The sequence below is a fragment of the Carcharhinus amblyrhynchos genome, chromosome 11 (genome assembly GCF_965287045.1).
Source record: "Carcharhinus amblyrhynchos chromosome 11, sCarAmb.v2.hapA, whole genome shotgun sequence".
Classification (NCBI taxonomy): domain Eukaryota; kingdom Metazoa; phylum Chordata; class Chondrichthyes; order Carcharhiniformes; family Carcharhinidae; genus Carcharhinus; species Carcharhinus amblyrhynchos.
In genome coordinates, this window is record NC_137334.1 from 88,015,674 (window position 1) to 88,035,042 (window position 19,369).

The 19,369-nt window shown below is 48.6% G+C and overlaps 1 protein-coding gene across 2 annotated transcripts in view; it reads right to left on the reverse strand.

Moving 5' to 3' along the window:
* Positions 1 to 19,369, reverse strand: part of sema5ba (sema domain, seven thrombospondin repeats (type 1 and type 1-like), transmembrane domain (TM) and short cytoplasmic domain, (semaphorin) 5Ba) — a 278,339-nt gene that overhangs the window by 37,637 nt on the left and 221,333 nt on the right. For both annotated transcript variants that reach the window (XM_080199511.1, XM_080199512.1), the window contains 2 exons: positions 12,969 to 13,086; positions 8,009 to 8,190 (listed from right to left, as the gene is read on the reverse strand). In XM_080199511.1, coding sequence (XP_080055637.1) covers positions 8,009 to 8,190; positions 12,969 to 13,086 — 300 coding nt within the window. The remainder of the gene's footprint in view (positions 1 to 8,008; positions 8,191 to 12,968; positions 13,087 to 19,369) is intronic.

Below are 19,369 nucleotides of genomic sequence, written 5' to 3' on the forward strand. Positions count from 1 at the left end.
CAACAAAAATCTGGAATTAAAAGTCTAATGATGACCATGAAACCATTGGCGATTGTCGTAAAAACACACCTGGTTCACTTAATTGTCCTTTTAGGGAAGGAAATCTGCCACCCTTACCTGGTCTGGCCTATATGTGATTCCAAACCCACAGCAATGGGATTGACTCTCAAATACCCCCAGGGATGGGCAATAAATGCTGGCTCAGCGAGCGATGCCCACAGGCCATGAATGAATAAATTTAAACAAGAAGCTTGAATGAAGCAGCAGATGAGTTGAGGCAGTTTGGAGTTGGATGATGCCATGGAGATAGAAATAAGCAGTTGTAGTGATGGTACCACTATGTGGGTGGCACAGTGGTTAGCACTGCTTCCTCACAGCTCCAGGGACCAGGTTCAATTCTGGCCTTGGGTGACTGTCTGCATGGAGTTTGCACATTCTCCCAGTGTCTGCCTGGGTTTCCTCCGGGTGCTCCAGTTTCCTCCCACAGTCCAAAGACGTGCAGGTTAGGGGGATTGGCCAAACTAAACTGCCACAAAGTGTCCAAAAATGCGTAGATTAAGTAGATTAACCGTGGTAAATGCACGGGATAGAGCAGAGGGATGGGCTGAGTGGGATGCTCTTTCAGAGCGTCAGCGCAGAAGCGATGGGCAGGATGGTCCCTTTCTGCACTCTGTGAGGCTGAAAGCTTATCTCAGGGCCACCAAGTTTGTCTCAGACTATTTTTACACAGAGGATGGTGAGTGCCTGGAACTCGCTGCTGCGGGAGCAGTGGAAGCAGATACAATAGTGACTATTAAGGGGCATCTTGACAAATACGTGAATAGTAGGGGAATAGAGGGATTTGGTCCCAGGAAAGGTAGGGGGTTTTAGTTCAGACGGGAAGCCTGGTCGGTGCAGTCTTGGACGACCTGTTCCAGTGCTGTCATTTTCTTTGTTCTTTATTGCCAGGGAGAGGGCTGGAGTGGGAAGCTGGGGTTTAGAGATTATTTGATTACCTGTTAAAACCCGTATTCCAATCATTATTTTGTAAATTGAGTTTGTGTCTTTAGATGCATTGTTTGTGAACAGAACTCCCACTCACCTAACAAAGGAGCAGCACTCCAAAAGCTAGTGGATTTTGCTACCAAATAAACCTGTTGGACTTTAACCTGGTGTTGTGAGGCTTCTCACTGTGTTTACCCCAGTCCAACGCCGGCATCTCCACATCATGAATAGAGATTAGGGCAGGGATTGAAAATGGTGTCTTCTATCTTCCCAATATTTAATTGGAGGTAATTTCTGTTCACCCAGCACTGATGTCTGGTAAGTAATCCAATAGTTTTGCAATGGTGAAGGAGTTGGAGCTGGATGTTTCCAATGTTCATGTAGATGAGAAGTAGGAGGTAACTATGGATAAATAATTGGGCGTGAGAGGTAATGGTGCAGGATCAGGAAGAGAAGCCATTCTTTGGCAATGATTCGATAGATAAGAATGGAACTGCGGGAAAAGCAGCCCCACTCAGCTGGGTGACAGGATAGAGGTGCTGGAGGAGGATGGTGCGGTCAAACCATGTCAATGACTGCAGACAGCTCAAGAAGGACAAGGAGAGGAAGTTTATCTCTGTTGCCATCACTTGGGATGTCATTTGTCACTTTATACAAACAAGATCACAAATCATACAGAACAAACGCGGGTGACTGGGGGATGCGAGGATATTAATTCAATGTTTTCCTGAATATTCTGCGGCAGTTAGCATGGGTGTCTCACAACGACAGGAACCCAGGTTCAAATCCCGGCTTGGGTCATTATCTGTGCGGAGTCTGCACGTTCTCTCCATGTCTGCGTAGGTTTCCTCCGGGAGCTCCATTTTCCTCCCACAGTCTGAAACTTTTGCTGGTTAGGTGGGTTGGCCATGCTAAGTTCTCCCTCAGTGTACACGAACAGGTGCCGGAGTGTGGCAACTCAGGGATTTTCACAGTAACGTCATTGCAGTGTGAATGTAAGCCTACTGGTGACACTAATAAATAAACTTTAGAAGAAAGTTTGGAACCATGCCGGGAATGTATCGAGTCATCCCCAAATGCAATACGAATGGCGAAAGGTCACCTGTTGCACGCGAGCTCTCCCATCCTTACAGATCATTCATTGTCTCTACACTGTCAGTGATCCCTACTTAGCGCCGACCCAAATAAGGACTTGAATAAACAGAGGCTGGAACTTTCTTCTCAGCATTCAGCCCACACCCTGCACTCCTACAGCTCTGCAACAATCTATCATCAGCTGGCAGCATCTCCATTCATCCTGCAAGCCTCACCTTGTCCTGTTCCCCCTGTAGACTCTTGTCAGATTACATTCAGTAAGATTCATTGCTACCACTTGTGGCTGCATTGGCAGTGATGTCCCCGGGAGCTGTTATCCATCAGGGAGGTTGGGCTTTTTTTTTAAAGAAAAAACAAAATACCTCCAGTTCTGTCTGTCCTTTCACACGTACATAGTTTGTCATTCGAACGGGTGGGAGGGAGGCAGGGTAGAATTCATTGGAGCGCACAGAGTTTGCAAATCTCACTGTGACCACTGGCTTCTGTCACCTTCTTCAAAGGTGGCTTTAATTCATTATAGACAGCTTGTGATTCACAGAAAAGCAGGGAGTCAGTAACGAACGGCAGCGAGTGTGAAACGCATTGAAAACACACATTGCGTAAATCAAAATCAGTCTTCAATGGCAGTACAAAACTCCCCCAGCTCAGCCTCACCCAACTCAGCAATTTAAAAATAAAACTATTTATTAGTGTCACAAGTAGGCTTACCTTAACACTGCAATGAAGTTACTGAGAAAATCCCCTAGTCGCCACACTCCGGTGCCTGCTGGGCTAACACTGAGGGAGAATTTAGCACGGCCAATGCACCCTAACCAGCACGTCTTTTGCACTGTGGGAGTAAACCGGAGCACCCGGAGGAAACCCATGCAGACACAGGGAGAATGTGTAAACTCCACACAGCCACCCTGAGGCTGGAATCGAACCCTGGCGCTGTGAGGCAGCGGCGCTAACCACTGTGCCAAGCCGAGGCTGTAGAGCAGTGTTATCGGATTGCCACGGAATAATTCAAGGAGATGAAACGGAGAAAGAGATGTCGCCACAAGATGTTAATTTGCATACAACATGTTCACATTAAATATGTTCTGACGCAGCTGTGACTTGACGCCGTGCTCAATCAAAAGTGATTTGTCTTGCTTCCCCGCTCTCTAATAGCGAGGAGTATTGCCTGGTATAATACAACTGTCAAGTTAACAAGAAGCTCCTGAGGTTCGGAACGCAGTCTGCGGTCATGGATCTCAGCTGGTGTTGTATAGTAGGGAAGCTATAATTGGCCACAGTCTGCTCCTTCCCCTACTGACTGGGAGAGAATACCTCCCTTGATTCCAGCTCCTGACCGTTCATCGTCCAAGTTCCATTCACTGACCGTACATTGCCTCCCAGTCCAGCGTTGCTTCAATTCTATAAGCCTCATCCTTGTTTTCAGATTCCTCCACACAGCCTTTCCTCGCTTTCACTCTGTCACCTCTTCCAGCTCTACAACGCTCCCAGAACCCTGTACCTCAACAATTCTGGTCTCTTCTGTGTTGCCAATTTCCATCGCTCCAGAGTCCAAGGGTGTTTGGCACAGCAAGGATTAATGAGGGACTACAGAACATTAATACCCACAACGTGAGCACAGCAGAGACCAGCAGAAGCCAACAAGGACAGAGCTGGAACTAATTAGGGTTATACCTTTGACAATGTATCTAATTATGAGTTGTTATCAACCATTTAATATGGCGGCATGGTGGACAGTGGTTAACACTGCTGCCTCAGTGCTACGGACCTGGGTTCGATTCCCGGCTTGGGTCACTGTCCGTGTGGAATTTGCACGTTCTCATCATGTCTGCATGGGTCTCCTCCAGGTGCTCCGGTTTCCTCCCACAGTCCAAAGACGTGCAGGATAAGTAGACTGGCCATGATAAATTGCCCCTTAATGTCAGGGGGACTGGGAGGGTAAACATATGGGGTTATGTTGGGGCTCGGTGGGATTGTGGTTGGTGCAGGATCGATGGGCCGAATGGCCTCCTTCTGCACTGTAGCTTCTGTGTTCAAGCACGCAAGCCTCTATGTGACATTGAGAAAACCCTTCCACCATGCTCCGCCATTGGCAGCCATACTTTCAACTGACTAGGCCCTACTTTCTGGAATTCCCTCTCTAAACCTCTACAGCTCTCGGCCTCTTTCTCTCCTTTAAGTTGTCCCATAACACCCACCTCAGTGGTCAAGCTTTTGGTCACCTGTCCTAATATTTCTCTATGTGGCTCAGCGTCAACTATTGTCTGATCACTCTCTTGTGGACTGCTTTGGGACCTTTACTGAGCTCAAGGTATTAGATAAATGCAAGTTGTTGTTGTTGCTACTGCAAAATGTATCTGGATATCGGGGGAAGAAAAAGACTCCCTCGCAATAACATAAAGCTACCAACGTTCAGACAAGGAGAAGGAAGGACGTATATTAGATCATTTTCAGTCCATCAATAAATAATCCAGTGAGGAGACAGGCATTGAGAATATACAAGAACAAGAAGATTTCTGTTCATATAGCACCTTTCACAACCTCAGACCGTCCCAATGTACATGGCAGCCAATCAAGTCAAGCTCTGTGACGGAGTCACTGTGTAATGTGGAAAGCACAATCATTTGTGCACAGCAAGCTCCCACAAACAACAATGAGATAATGGCCAGATAATTTGTTTTAGTGATGTTAGCTGATTGAGCCAAGGATCAATGGCAGAAGTTTATTACGCTGCATGCGTGTGTGTACATACATAGTATGTGTGTGCATACACACATTTGGGTGTGTGTGCGCGCATGCATGTTTGTGCACATGAATGTATGTGTGTGTGCATGTTCATGCGTGTGAGCCTGTATGAGTGTGTGCGTGCATGTGTATGTGCCTATGCATGCATTTTTGCGTGTGTTTGTGTGTGTGCATCTGTGTTTGTATTATGTGAATGTAAGTATGTGTATGTGCATGTGCATGTTTGTATGTGTGTGTGTCTGCATGTGCATGTGTGTGTATGTGGGTATTTGTGTGTGCATGTGCACGTGTGTGTGTATGCGTGTGTGTGTGTGCATGTGTGTGTGCATATGCGTGCACGTTTGTGTGTATGTGTATGTGTGTGCGTGTGCGAGTCAGTCATACAGATTGTGAGCCTAAGCAGAGATGATAATCTCACATTTGACATCTGGTATCTAATAAACTGAACCCTCAGATCTTGAACTGTGCAGTTATTTGGGCTTGCTGCCTGCGTCTTTACGTCCAAACAACAAGATTCTGCTTGTTCAGCCTCGCACACGGAACAGTTGTCCACTCTGGCACACAAAACTCTCAAATGTTCCCCGGTCAGGTACATGGTGGGTTAATGCCGAAAGCAGCTTATCCAGCGTGTCCACCCCCACTGCACCCAGGCTGACATTTCCAGATTTCACACCTGACAGGCTCACAGCTCAGAGAAAAACTAAACTTAGCAGCAATCAGTGTAAAATTACAGGCAGTTTGAATGGAGTTGATGTTGCGCCAACTGCGTTTTACGTTGGGTCCCTCCAGCTGGCAGGGAGCGGGAGAGTCGGAGCGAGGTGAGTTCCAACACCTCTAACTTCTCAGGAGACTAAGGAAATTTGGCATATCCACGACGGCTCTCACTAACTTTTACAGATGCACCATAGAAAGCATTCTTTCTGCTTATATCACAGTTTGGTGTGGGCTGCTGCTCTGCCCAGGACCGCAAGAAACTACAAAGGGTCGTGAATGAAGCCCAGTCCATCACGCAAACCAGCCTCCCATCCACTGACTCTGTCTACACCTCCCGCTGCCTTGGAAAAGTAGCCAGCATAATCGAGGACCCCATCCACCGGGACATACATTTTTCCACCTTCTTCCTTCGGGAAAAAGATACAAAAGTCTGAGGTCACGTACCATCTGACTCAAGAACAGCTTCCCTGCTGCCATCAGGCTTTAGAGTGGACCTGCCTCACATTAAGTTGACCTTTCTCTACACCCTAACACTACATTCTGCACTGTTCTCTATGAACAGTATGCTTTGTCTGTATAGCACACAAGAAATAACACTTGTCACTATATGCTAATACATGTGATAATAATAAATCAAATCAAATCAAAATCTTTCCATTCCCCCTCAAGCTGCATTTCATTCCCGGTCCCAGATGCACCCTGACGGCTGCTACCAAGCTGACAATGTTCGGGCTTCCGGGTCAGAAGGTTTGTTGTTTCACCTCGCGCACCAGAAATCTGAGTACTAAATCTAGCTTTAAACGGCCAATGCCAACACTGGAAATGCCAGCTATGGATGCGGCCTGCCCTGTCGGAGGCTTAATCATTTGGATGAGAGCCCCACCTCCACCTCTGCCCCCTCAGCTGGGGTGAAAGGTCCCGTGGCACAATGTCGAGGAGAGCAGCGGGCGAAACCTCCCCGGTGGCCCGGCTAATATCCATCTCTGCTGTGGGCGCATCACTATGATTGGACAGCTCTTTCAATGGGCCAGCATAGGCACAAATGGGCCAAATGGCCTTCTTCAGTTCCATATCAGTGCTTTGGGGAACTCAAAGACATGAAAAGTTTCATAAAACTAAGCTGTAGTCGTTCTTTCTTTCTTTCTTTCTATCTTTCTTTCTATCCTTCCGGCTTCCTTCCTCCAGTTCCCGATTCCTTAGAATCATAGAACCCCTACAGTGCAGAAGGAGGCCATTTGGCCCATTGAGTCTGCACCGACCATAATCCTACCCATGCCCTACCCCGTAACACCATGCATTTATCCTCACTAGTCCCCCTGACACTTAGGGTCAATTTAGCACAGCCAATCCACCTAACCAGCACATCTTTGGACTGAAACTGAAGCACCCAGAGGAAACCCACGCTGACATGAGGAGAATGTGCAAACTCCACACAGACAGTGACCCAAGCCAGGAATTGAACCTGGGTCTCTGGCACTGTGAGACAGCAGTGCTAACCACTGGCCATCGTGCCACCCAGTAACTGAATGATTCTCCTGTGCCCCAGTTACATTATATGCCGTGTATTCGTTCCAACTGTGCAGCATTACACGGTTGAACAGCAGCAATGAGAACGCCTCAATGAAGAGGTCCCCCCCCAAGGCTGGAGCCGCCCACGTTTCCTTCCAAAGTTTGAAGGGTGAAATTGATCCACAGCCCAAGGATAGCCAGCTTAAATTCATTCTAATGTCTACTCATCGACAGGACCAAGCACTGCCTTTGGAAAGTTCTCAAAATATTATCTGGGAGTTAGGGCAGGGATGGCACGGTGGCACAGTGGTCAGCACTGCTGCCTCACAGTGCCAGGGACCCGGGTTCGATTCCAGCCTCGGGTGACTGTGTGGAGTTTGTACGTTCTCCCCATGTCTGCGTGGGTTTCCGCCGGGCGCTCCGGTTTCCTCCCACAGTCCAAAAGATGTGTAGGTTAGGGGGATCAGCAGGGTAAACATGTGGGGTTACAGGAAGGGGCCCTGGGTGGGATCTTCTGTCGGCAAGTTGGTGCTGACCCAATGGGCCGAATGGCCTCCTTCCGCACCGTCAGGATTCTATGAATTTGAAGGTTGATTTACGATTGGCTGCATTTACTGAAAGGGGCGTGTTGGCCAGAGCGAGATCTCTCAAGGGTACTGTCCATGGGATCATGCATGTCCCTCCTGAAGATGATGGACTACGCCTCAGGTTTTAATGTCTCACCCGAAGTTTGGCACCTGTGCCAAAGCAGCACCCTTTTGGTCCTGCATTAGACCGTCAGCTTACAACATGCCAAGACCTGGGCTGGGTTCTGAGCCCTAGGCCACCTGACCCAGCAGCAAGATGGCCGCCAACAGGACCAAGCTGATGGGCTGAGCAAGTAAATATTGGAAAGGACTTCACAAACAAAGACGTTACTCAGGCCTGATCGTCTTCTGCAAGGTACAAATTTCCATCCTCTTACCTGGAGCAATTTGCCACCTCAATCCAGGCTCCGGCGCACTTGTGACCTCCGCAGCGTGGAGCGGGGCTGTCACATGACCTGGAGCGGCACACGCACGACCCCGTGGCCTCTTTGTCTGTGTGCTCACACAGTTGCCAGGGCGACCAGGGCCCAAATTCACCATCCACTGTGAGGTTTCTCACCTGAATCAAAGGATCCCCAAGAGTTTAGATGGATCAAACATCACTTCAGAAGGTAAAACATTAAATCAGAAGCCGGGAAAATATTGTGGTTAATTGCATTTCTTCGGGGGATAAAGTCTAGCCCCATTAAAAATTTACCCCCCCCCCCCCCCACCCCCCGCCCCTCCACTCCCCCTTCCATTTTCCCATCTTGACAGGCCAGAGGGCCAAGCCACTCCTCTGAAGCCAACTCTTCCCCAACAATTCTTCCCCAACCATGGAGCAAAGACAACTTGGATTTATATGGGGAGGGGAGGGGAGGGGAGGGGAGGGGGGGAGGCAAGTAACCCAGATCCCCGAAGCCTGTCCACCATCCACAAGGCACGAGTCAGGAGTGTGGGTGAATACTCTCCACTTGCCTGGATGAGTGAAGCTGGAGGCCACGGCGTAATGCAATCGTCCCTGGACTAGTAATCCAGAGTAATGACTGAGGAAGCTGGGTCGAATCCCACCACGGCAGACAGTGGAATTAAAATTTAATAAATAAAGGAAACCAGGAATTAATGATGATCATGAAACCATTTTCGATTGTCGTAAATCTGGTTCACTCATGCCCTTCGAGGAAGGAAATCCTTACCTGGTCTGGCCTACATCTGACTCCAGAGCCACAGCAATGTGGCTGACTTACAACTGCCCTCTGAAATGGTACACTCACTTCAAGGGCAATCAGGGATGGGCAACAGACGCTGGCTTTGCCAGTGACATCCATAAGTTGCATGCTATTTACAACATGCACTGCAGCACTCACTAAGGTTCCTGAGACGCCTTACAAACCCATGGCCTCTTGAAGGTCAAGGGTAGCAGATGCATAGGAACACCACCTGGAAATTCCCCTCCAAGTCACTCACCATCCTTCCCCGAAACTATATCGCTGTTCCTTCACTGTCGCTGGGTCAAAATCTCACTCCCTAATAGCGCTGTGGGTGTACCGAGGGAAGCACGGTGGCCCAGTGGTTAGCACTGCTGCCTCACGGCGCCAGGGACCCGGGTTCGATTCCCGGCTTGGGTCACCTTCTGTGCAGAGCCTGCACATTCTCCCCGTGTCCGCATGGGTTCCCTCCGGGTGCTCTGGTTTCCTTGAAAGACGTGATGGTTGAGTGCATTGGCCATGCTAAATTCAGTGTATCCTAACAGGCGGCAGAGTATGGCGACCAGGGGATTTTCACAGTAACTTCATTGCACTGTTAATGTATGCCTACTTGTGACACTAATAAATAAACTTTAAATAAAAGCTACGCCACATGGGGTGCAGCAGCTCAAGAAGGCAGCCCACCACCACCTTCTCAAGGACAATTAGGGATGGGCAATAAATGCTGGTCTAACCAGCAATGCCCACACCCTGAGAAAGAGTACACAAATAAAATGACTTTGAAGGAGTAACATGTCCCAAGAAATAATTAAGCAAAGGTTGATCCTGAGTTATGTAAGGACATATCAGGGAAGTGAATTCATAGAATCCCTACTGCGCAGCAAGAGGCCATTTGGCCCATCGAGTCTGCACCGACCACAATCCCACCCGGGCCCTACCCCCATAACCCCATGAATTTACCCTAGCTAGCCTCCCTGACACTAAGGGGCAATTTACCATGGTCAATGCACCTAACCTTGGACTTTTGGAGGAAATCAGAGCACCCAGAGGAGACCCATGCAGACACGGGGAGGACATGCAAACTCCACACAGACAGTGACCTGAGGCCGGAAGTGAACTAAGCTTCCTGGAGGTGTGAGGCAGCAGTGCTAACCACTGTGCCACCGTAGGTGACCAAATGGTTGGTCAAATACAGTTTGAAGGAAGCATAGAGAGAGGTGGCAAGGCTTCAGGAGGGAATTCTGAGCTTAGTGCCTCAGGAACTGAAGGCAGAGCTGCTAATGAGGAGGCAAAATGAATCAGAATCCAGAGATGGAGGATCGCAGAGATCTTGAAGAGGGCTGGAAGAGCTTCCAGAAGGATACGAACTTTAAATTCAAGGTGGCCTGGTGGTACAGAGGTTAGCATTGCTGCCTCATAGTGCCCAGGGACCCAGGTTCAATTCCGGCCTTGGGTCACTGTCTGTACGGAGTTTGCACATTCTCCCCGTGTCTGTGTGGGTTTCCTCCAGGTGCACCAGTTTCCTCCCACAGCCCAAAGATGTGTGGGTTAGGTGGATTGACTATGCTAAAATTGCTCCTCAGTGTCAGGGGAACTAGCTAGGGTAAATGCATGGTGTATGGGGACGCGGCCTGGGTGGGATTGCGGTCAGTGCAGACTCGATGGGCCGAATGGTCTCCTTCTGCTCTGTAGGAATCTATGATTCTGTGATAAATGAGGTCAAGGGGTGGTGGGCGATTGGAAAGTGGTGCGAGCTCAGATACAAGCAGCCAAGAGAATTGGCACACATGTCCTGGCATATGGAAACAGTGCCTGTGACCAGTGCCAACTCACAGCCTTAAGCTCTGTGTTACTTAGCCCGTCACATCAGCACTTTTGCTCAATTAATGTGACACCCAATGTTTTCCTCCTCTCCCCAAAGGGACATTGAAATCTGTTCCTATGTAATCGTGCCTTTCTTTGCCAATTTTATGTTGGGAAGACATTTGTGGGCAAGTGTCATGATTTTGCACGCTTCTGAATTATTAAGAGGGCCATTTCATCAGCTAAGATTTTTAACAGTCTGTTTGTAAATTTATAAGTTTCACAGAAGGAAGGAATGAGCGAACTTCCTAACCATCTGCTACTGTTAACAGCTAGCCAGTAGCATTCAATTATTATTTTTTAAGTCAGTGAATAGAACACATTAACAAGCAAGTGTGAGCTTTTTTTTAAAGGAAGATTGACACTAACGAATGATTAAGAAATAACAAGACGCCTATAAATTTCTACCCTTTATACAGTCGCTGAATGTTGCTGAAAAGGGACATGTTGTCAAAGCTTTTCATCCTGCACTCATCAGGACAAACACAAGAATGCCAAATTTCAAACGACCATAAAAATCTATACCACAGGTGGAAAGGGTGTTGGCCGTTATCTTTGATTGCATGAGCTTTTGCAATGGAGAAAGCAATGAGGAGCTGTGGGTTCCCCAAGTTCATGGATTATTCAAACAAAGCTTGGACCTATTACTTTTGTTTGCAGATAGTGGGTCCTTGTGTATGAGTGTACATTGAATGTTGCATGTATGAATGCCAGAAGCAACATTCATTCATACACAGGGACCTGTTCTCTGCAAACAAGAGGAATATGTTCAAGACTCGCTTGAATTTTTTTCGAATTAACCGAGAGCTTGGGATGCATATCATTCCCCTTGGCTTTCTCCATGGCATCGCCCTGTCGAATCAAATTCAGCTTGCCAGCCAATTAGCAAACTCTTCCCCTGCAGTACAAATTTTATGATGTCAGAAATTTGGTATTCTTGCATTTGTCCTGATGAGTGCAAGATGTAAATCTGTAGCGACATGTCTCTCTTTCCTGCAATACTCCACCATTCACGTAGTGGGTCAGCTTTAGCTCAGTGGGTAACATCCTTGTCTCTGAGTCACATGATTACAGGTTTGAGCCCCACAGACCCCTGAAACTTGAGCGCTGCAGTGTAGAACTGAAGGGATGCTACACTGTTAAAGGTACAGTCTCTCAGATGAGATGTTAAATCGTGGCCTCCACTTTCCCTCCATGATGGAAACAAAAACTCCAGCGGCAATATTTCTAAGAGGGGAAGAGGAGTTCTCCCAGTGCCCTAGCCAATATTTATTCTCCAAAGAACACTAAACAAAACCCAGTCCATCTGCTTATTTACCTCATGGAGACCTGTGGCAGCTTGCTATGTGCAATTCACTGTCACGTTTCGACATTGTAACAAGGTCTACACTTCAAAATGTTTTAGGATGCTTTCTTTATTCATTCATAGGACATGGACATCGCTGGCTGGCCACCATTTATTACCCATCCCTAGTTGCCCATGCACAGAGCGGAGAGTCTGTACAGAGGTGAGATTCCAGACCCGCTGTGGGTCTGGAGTCACATGTAGACCAGACCAGGTAAGGACGGCAGATTTTCTTCCCTGAAGGGCTTTAGAGAACCAGATGGGTTTTTCTCCGACAATCGACAATGGTTTCATGGTCATCAGCAGATTTTTAATTCCAGATATTTATTATTGAGTTTGAATTTCACCATCTGCTGTGGTGGGATTCGAACGCAAATCCCCAGCACGTGCAGAGAGTCAAAGGGCGGGATTTTCAGGCCACGCTCATCCCCAAGATCGGGAAATCCTGCCCGGGGTCAACGGACATTTGCATGGCCTCTGCGATTCCCGTGGTGGGCAGGGTGGGAAAATTTCATCCATAGACTCATAAAGTGTAGAAAAGGCCCTTCAGCCCATTGGGTCTCTGGATTACTAGTCCAGTGGCAATACCACTGCACCATTGCCTCCCCATTTCAGACAAAGCATCCCAGGACATAATAACCTACTGTGTTAAAACAAACATTCTCATCGGTCCTTAGAAACTGCGCTAACCCCTCTATCAATGGTCCCAGCTTCTCCTCACTTGCTCCATCAAAGCCCCTCGATTAAATCTCCCCTTAGCCTTCTCTGCTCTAATCGCGGCTTCTCCAGGCGCTCTGTACAAGTGAAGTCCCTCAACCCTGCCACCATCCTGACGTTTCTTCGTAACTTACTCCGAAGGCCTCGCAACCCTTGGAGAAAGTGACGGGCGAACGAACAGACATTAACGGGAAGCATTTGCGAGGGGTTCACCCAAACACGTACCGGGCACTCAGTGATGTTCTGTCTCCACAGGCTCATGTTGGAGCTGTCCTCGATGGTCGTGCACCTCTTCTTTCGCAGGTCCCAGCCACAGTAAGGATCCCTCACTCCCAGACAGGATCTGCCAAGCAGACACGGCCATGAGTAATCAACCAACTGACAATCAAAGCAAACTCCAACACAGAAATTAAATTGCCCCCATCGCCGATGGAAAAAAAACTCTTAAGAAGCAACGACTGGAGGGACCTACTGGTCCCAGTGCTGGAGCAGCTCTGGACGCAGGTAGTGAAGAATAGACTCAACGGGAAACCTCACTGACAGTGGAAGGGCCAGAAGATTGCCACCAGGCAATGGCAGGTCTCCCCCCACTGTCGCAAAACACTTTTAAATTGTAATTATTAGTCACAAGTAGGTTTACATTAACACTGCAATGAAGTTACTGTGAAAATCCCCTAGTCACCACACTCCGGCACCTGTTCGGGTGCACTGAGGGAGAATTTAGCACGGTCAATACACCCTAACCAGCACATCTGTCAGGCTGTGGGGAAGAAACCGGAGCATCCGGAGGAAACCCACGCAGACACGAGGAGAACGTGCAGACTCCGCACAGACAGTGACCCAAGCCGGGAATCGAACCCCGATCCCTGGCGCTGTGAGACAGCAGCGCGAACCACTGCGCCATCGCCACATGATGGGTTGTGCGGGAAGTCCCCCTCAGTGAGTTAGTTTTGCTCCGGAGGTCTGTGAAAGGCATTGGAGAAAATGTTCCATTTTCCCCAGGGGGAAACGGGGTAACACCGTCAGTGGGACTGGAAGAACCCGGCACAGTTTGGTATGGCACGGCGGCGAGAATGGTAGCACTGCTGCCTCACAGTGTCAGGGATCCGGGTTCAATTCCAGCCTCGAGTGACTGTGTGTGTGTGTGTGTGTGTGTGTGTGTGTGTGTGTGTGGAGTTTGCACATTCTCCCCATGTCTGCGTGGGGTTTCCTCTGGGTGCTCCGGTTTCCTCCCACCATCCAGAGGTGTGCGGGTTAGGTTGATTGGTCATGTTAAATTGACGCTGGCGTTAGCTGGGTAAATATGTGGCGTTACAGGAAGGGAGCCTGGGTGGGAGTGTGGTCAGTGTTCGACTCGATGGGCCAAATGGCCTCCTTCTGTAAAAATAGGGATTCTATGATTGTATGAAACTACCAGCAGGAAGGACTGAAAAATTTTGACGTGCATTTTTTCTCTCTTAAGCGTATTTTAGGAGAGCTGACAGCCCTTGGGCAGATGATACAGGAGCTACACAGTCAACCCGACCCGCTCCACTCACTTCTCGTCATAACCATTATTCACTGAAAATCTCCTTCTCTATATTCCTCTTGGCACTGATTTCACTGGAGTCCCACTGCCTCAGTCTGAAATATCTGTTTAATATCTGTTTTCATTCCCACTCACCCATCACCGCACTCAGTGCTGCCTGGATTTTAAACATTTCAAACCCTGGTTTCAAATCCCTCTATGAACACCACCCCCCCCCCTCCGACGCCCCCCCCCCACCCCCCCTCCCTATCTTCCTCCCTCTGCGACCTCTGAACTCTGGCCTCTTGAGCGGCCTTGATTTTAAGCGCCCCACCAATTGGCAGCCCGCCTTCAGCCAATTGTTTTGAAGCTGGCGTCGCCAGTAAGGCTTACACTAACACTGCAATGAAGTCACCGTGAAAATCCGCTGGTCGCCACGCTCCGGCACCTGTTCGGGTACCCTGAAGGAGAATTTAGCCAATGCGCCTGACCATCTTTCAGACTGTGGGAGGAAATCAGAGGAAACCCACGCAGACACGGGGAGAATGTGCAAACTCCGCGCAGACAGGGACCCAAGCTGGGAACTGAACCCGGGTCCCTGGTGCTGTGAGGCCATTGTGCCACCATGCTGCCCCCATTAGGCTCTAAGCTTTGGAATTCCTAAACCTCTCTGCCTCCATATCTCTCTTTTTTTAAGATCCTCTTTAAAACCTGCCTCTTTGTTCAAACCTTTGACTTGCTATCTGTCTTAATTACTTGCTAAATATCTCCTTCCATGGCTCCACTGTGGTGCACCCTGGGATATGGTATTTCATTATGTTAGTCACTATATAAATACACATTGTTGTTGTTGCTTTCACACTGGGTAACTGATACAAACAGAAGGACACTAGCAACCCTGCGCGCCAGGAGCCCTGAGTTTATCTCGGAATGACATCCATTAATACCCTCCCTCCATGCCAGCCATGGATCAGTGGTAGCATTCTGACCTCCGAACCAGAAGTTCATGGGGTCAAAACACATGTCCAAGAATTGAACACAAAAGCTTGAGTGATACTTCTGGTGCAGGATTGAGGAAGTGCTGTAGTGCTGGGGATGCTGTCTTTCAGAAGAGGTATATGTCCTGTACACAAAGAGGAGGACAAATCCAGCCTGGTCACTTACTGCCCCATCAATCTACTCTTGATCATCAATAAAGTGATGGAAAGGGGTGCTATCAAGCAGCACTAGACAGTGTTCCCAATAGGAGATTCCAGATCTTGAGGTCACAATTTGAGGATAGGGGTAAACTTTTTAGAAATGAGGTGAGGAGAAATTTCTTCACCCAGAGGGTGGCGAATGTGTGGAATTCGCTACCACAGAACATAGTTGAGGCCAAAAATGTTGTCTGATTTCAAGAAAAAATTAGAAATAGCTTTTGGGGCTAAAGAGATCAAGGGATAGGGGAGGAAGGAGTGATCAGGATATTGATGGTCAGCCATGATCAAAATGAATGGCAGAACAAGCTTGAAGGGCCAACTGGCCTACTCCTGCTCCTAGTTTCTATGTTTTTAATGTTTTAATAACCTGTTCACTCATGTTCAGTTCGGGTTCTGCCTGGGCCACTCTGGCCTTGGTTTAAATATAGACAAAAGAGCTGAACTCCAGAGGTGAGGTCAGAGTGACTACCATTGACATCAAGGCAGCAGTTGACCAAGCGTGGCATCAAGGAGCCCTAGTGAAACTGTAGTCAATGGGAATCAGGGGGAAAGCTCCCTGCTGGTTAGAGTCACACCTGGCACAAAGGAAGATGGTTGTTCATCTCAGTTAGAAGACATCGCCACAGGGGTTCCTCAGGGTAGTGTCCTAGGCTCAACCATCTTCAGCTCCTATGGCAATGACTTTCCTTCCATCATAAGGTCAGAAGTGAGGATGTTCGCCGATGATTGCACAATAGCACCATTTGCGAGTCTTCAGATACTGAAGCAGTCCATGTTCAAATGTAGCAAGACCTGGACAATATCCAGGCTTGGGCTGACATGTGGTAAGTAACATGCATGCCACACAAGTGCCAGTCAATGTCCACCACCAACAAGAGAAGGTCTAACCGTCATCCTTTGATATTTGGTGGCATCACCATCACTGAGTCCCCCACTATCAACAACCCAGGGGCTGCCACTAACCAGAAACTTAACTGAACCAGACTGTGGCTACCAGAGCAGGTCAGAGGCTAGGAATCTTGTGGTGAGTAACTCACCTCCTAACTCCCCAGATCCTACCCACCACCTACAATGCGTAAGTCAGGATTGTGAAGGAATACTCCCTACTTGTCTGAATGAGCACAGCTCCTAAACACTTAAGAAGTTCAACACCATCCAGGACAAAGCAGCCTACTTGACTGCCACCCCATCCAGAAACATTCAACCCCTCCACCACTGATGAACAGGAGCAGGCAATGTGTACCATCTACAAGATGCAATGCAAGTACTCACCAAGGCTCCACAGACAGCACCTTCCAAACCCACGACCACTCCCAAATAGAAGGGCAAGAGCAGCAAGTATCTGGGAACACCACCACCTGGAAGCCCCCCTCCAAGACACTTACTACCCTGAGTTAGAGCTTTACAGCATGGAAATTGGCCCTTCGGCCCAACTTTGTCCATGCCAGCCTTTTTTTTAAATGACTAAGCTCGTCCCAATTGACTGAGCTTGGCCCATATCCCTCGCTAGTCATCTTGCTCATGTAATTGTCTATACGCTTTTTAAAAGACAAAAAGACAAGACTTGGAAATATATCAGCCGTTCCTTCACTGTTGCTGAGTTGAAATCTGGGAACTCCCTCTCAAACAGCACTGTGGGTGTACCTACATTAAATGGATTGCATGAAGGCAGCTCACCACCACCTTTCCAGGAGCGAATAGGAATGGTGGATCTATGCCCATGTCCCATAACTTAATATGAAACACTTAGGGAGAAGGAATGAGGTGGTGCCTCGGGCCCCGTTCAGCTTCATCTGATACAAAGCTTGATCGGAAGGGAAGCAGGCTCACTGGTTTCGCTGTTTACCTGCTAGGCTCTCTTACCCTTCCTGACCGGTTAGAGAAAACACACTCAGTCAACGTCAAGCAATTCTTCACTGCGGGGCAACCGATTCCATTCCGTGCCTTAACAGCCTGAACCCATCGCATTTCATAATGACGCCGTGCGACTGGAGAAAGGACAAAGAGGGTTGACGTAGGCATGTGAGGGAGAGGTGACGAGGATAGAGGCCAGAAAGGAGTCAGGATAATGACAGGGCTGAAGTGAGACAGTGCGGAACACAAAAGGCAGACGAGGATGAGGTAAGCCCAGCAATCAAAGCTCATTTTAAGAGAAAAGGAGTGGGTGGAAATCATTCTTACTCTTCTAAATAGATCTACAGGCCGTCCTATTTTTTTTTTGCACTTTAGTTGCCTTCTCCCTGATGCATGGGTAATCAGTCAGTAAAAAGGATGTGCGTTTATGTTGCATTTTATCACCACTCTAGGAAATGTCTCAGATTGCTTCTTGCTGGTGCTACGAGGCTACACAAGGAGTCACAATGTTTAGTTTTGCCCTGAATGTTTTGGAAGAGGCTCAGTGGACTAGCTAGAAATTTCATTTCCGCTTTTCCACATGTGGCACTCAGTCAATGCTCAGACTACAATGGGTGGGATCTGAATTCACATTCTCTGGATTATTTGGCCATAATGTAACCCTGTTCACTACAATATCCGCCTTCCCCCACCCACCCCGCCTAGCATCTCGACTCACTGCCTTATGGAGCCACGGGGTTATTTTCTGCAACGCCGGTCCTGGGATAAGTCAATGGTTGCGGTGTTGCAGAGGGTGAGGCGGAAGCTGTGGCTTATTAACGAGCGGTGTTTTATTCTGCTGCTAGGTTGTAGCAGGATGTCTCTGAGGACTGAACCGTTGCCGAAAATGGGGGTTCACGCTGGGCCTGGTTTTCTAGCCGTCTGCTGGACCTTCTCCACCATAAGGGTCTGGCCCATACGGAGTTAATGTGAGACGGAGTACGATACCGCCCACACAGAGATATACTGAAGTTGATGAAGGTGGCTTCGAGCCAACAGTCTCTCTACATACAGTCACAGAGTCATACGGCACAGAAAAGGCCCTTCAGCCCATCAGGCAGCACCTTGGCACCAAATTCTTTCACGTTTAATACAATTCTGAGCTGAGGGAAGCTCCCAACAGATGCTGAGAAAATCTGCTAGAGAGAAAAGCCTGGAAGCTGAAGGCAGAGAATGTTACTCCAACGGAAGGCTCCATAGAATCAGCCCTGGAAATCTAGCTTCAGAAAGCTTGAACAATCATCAGAGGCAGATACACCGGATGATCCTGATCGACCCTCCCCTTGATTCTTTCATTCACCACATTCCCGATCCTCCCATTCACCACCCCCCCAACCCACCTAGGCACACTCCCCGGCCCTCCCACTCACCCTCCCCCAACCCTCACACTCACTCCTACCCCCAACCCACCCACTCACACTCCCCGAACCTCCCACTCACCCTCTCCGACCCTTCCACTCACCTCTCCTCGACCCTCCCACTCACCCCTCCCCTGGTCCTCCCACTCACCCCTCTCCCGACCCTCCCACTCACCTCTCCCCCGACCCTCCCACTCACCCTTCCTCTGACCTTCTCACTCAGGACAGTGCCCTTTGCAATTTGCCTTGTCACCGTTTCATCGAGCCTCCTGCCTGCAGTTTCACCTCGGGGTTCAGAGGGGAGAGTGGCACCCACCAAGGATTGGTTGACACCAGAGCGGGCAGCTGAATTGCCCAGAACAACCATTTCAACCATGGGAGGAGGTTAAGGAGAGATTGAATGAACCATCTCACACTTAACATGGAGCAGTTAGATCATTGTCTGAAGATTAGAAACAGCAGACATGCCCTCCTTGCTAGCAAAGCGTAAGTTAAATATGGACAGCGAAGACTATCTGACCCATCCTAGCTCATCCATCTGATAAAATAACCTAAAGTTCACTCACTCACTGTGCCTACATTACTCAACTAACTCTCCTGGCTTCTCTGCTTTGAAGCTTTGCTCTGAATGATTTGGGGGGAAAAGAGATCCAAAAGAGGAACTAGGCC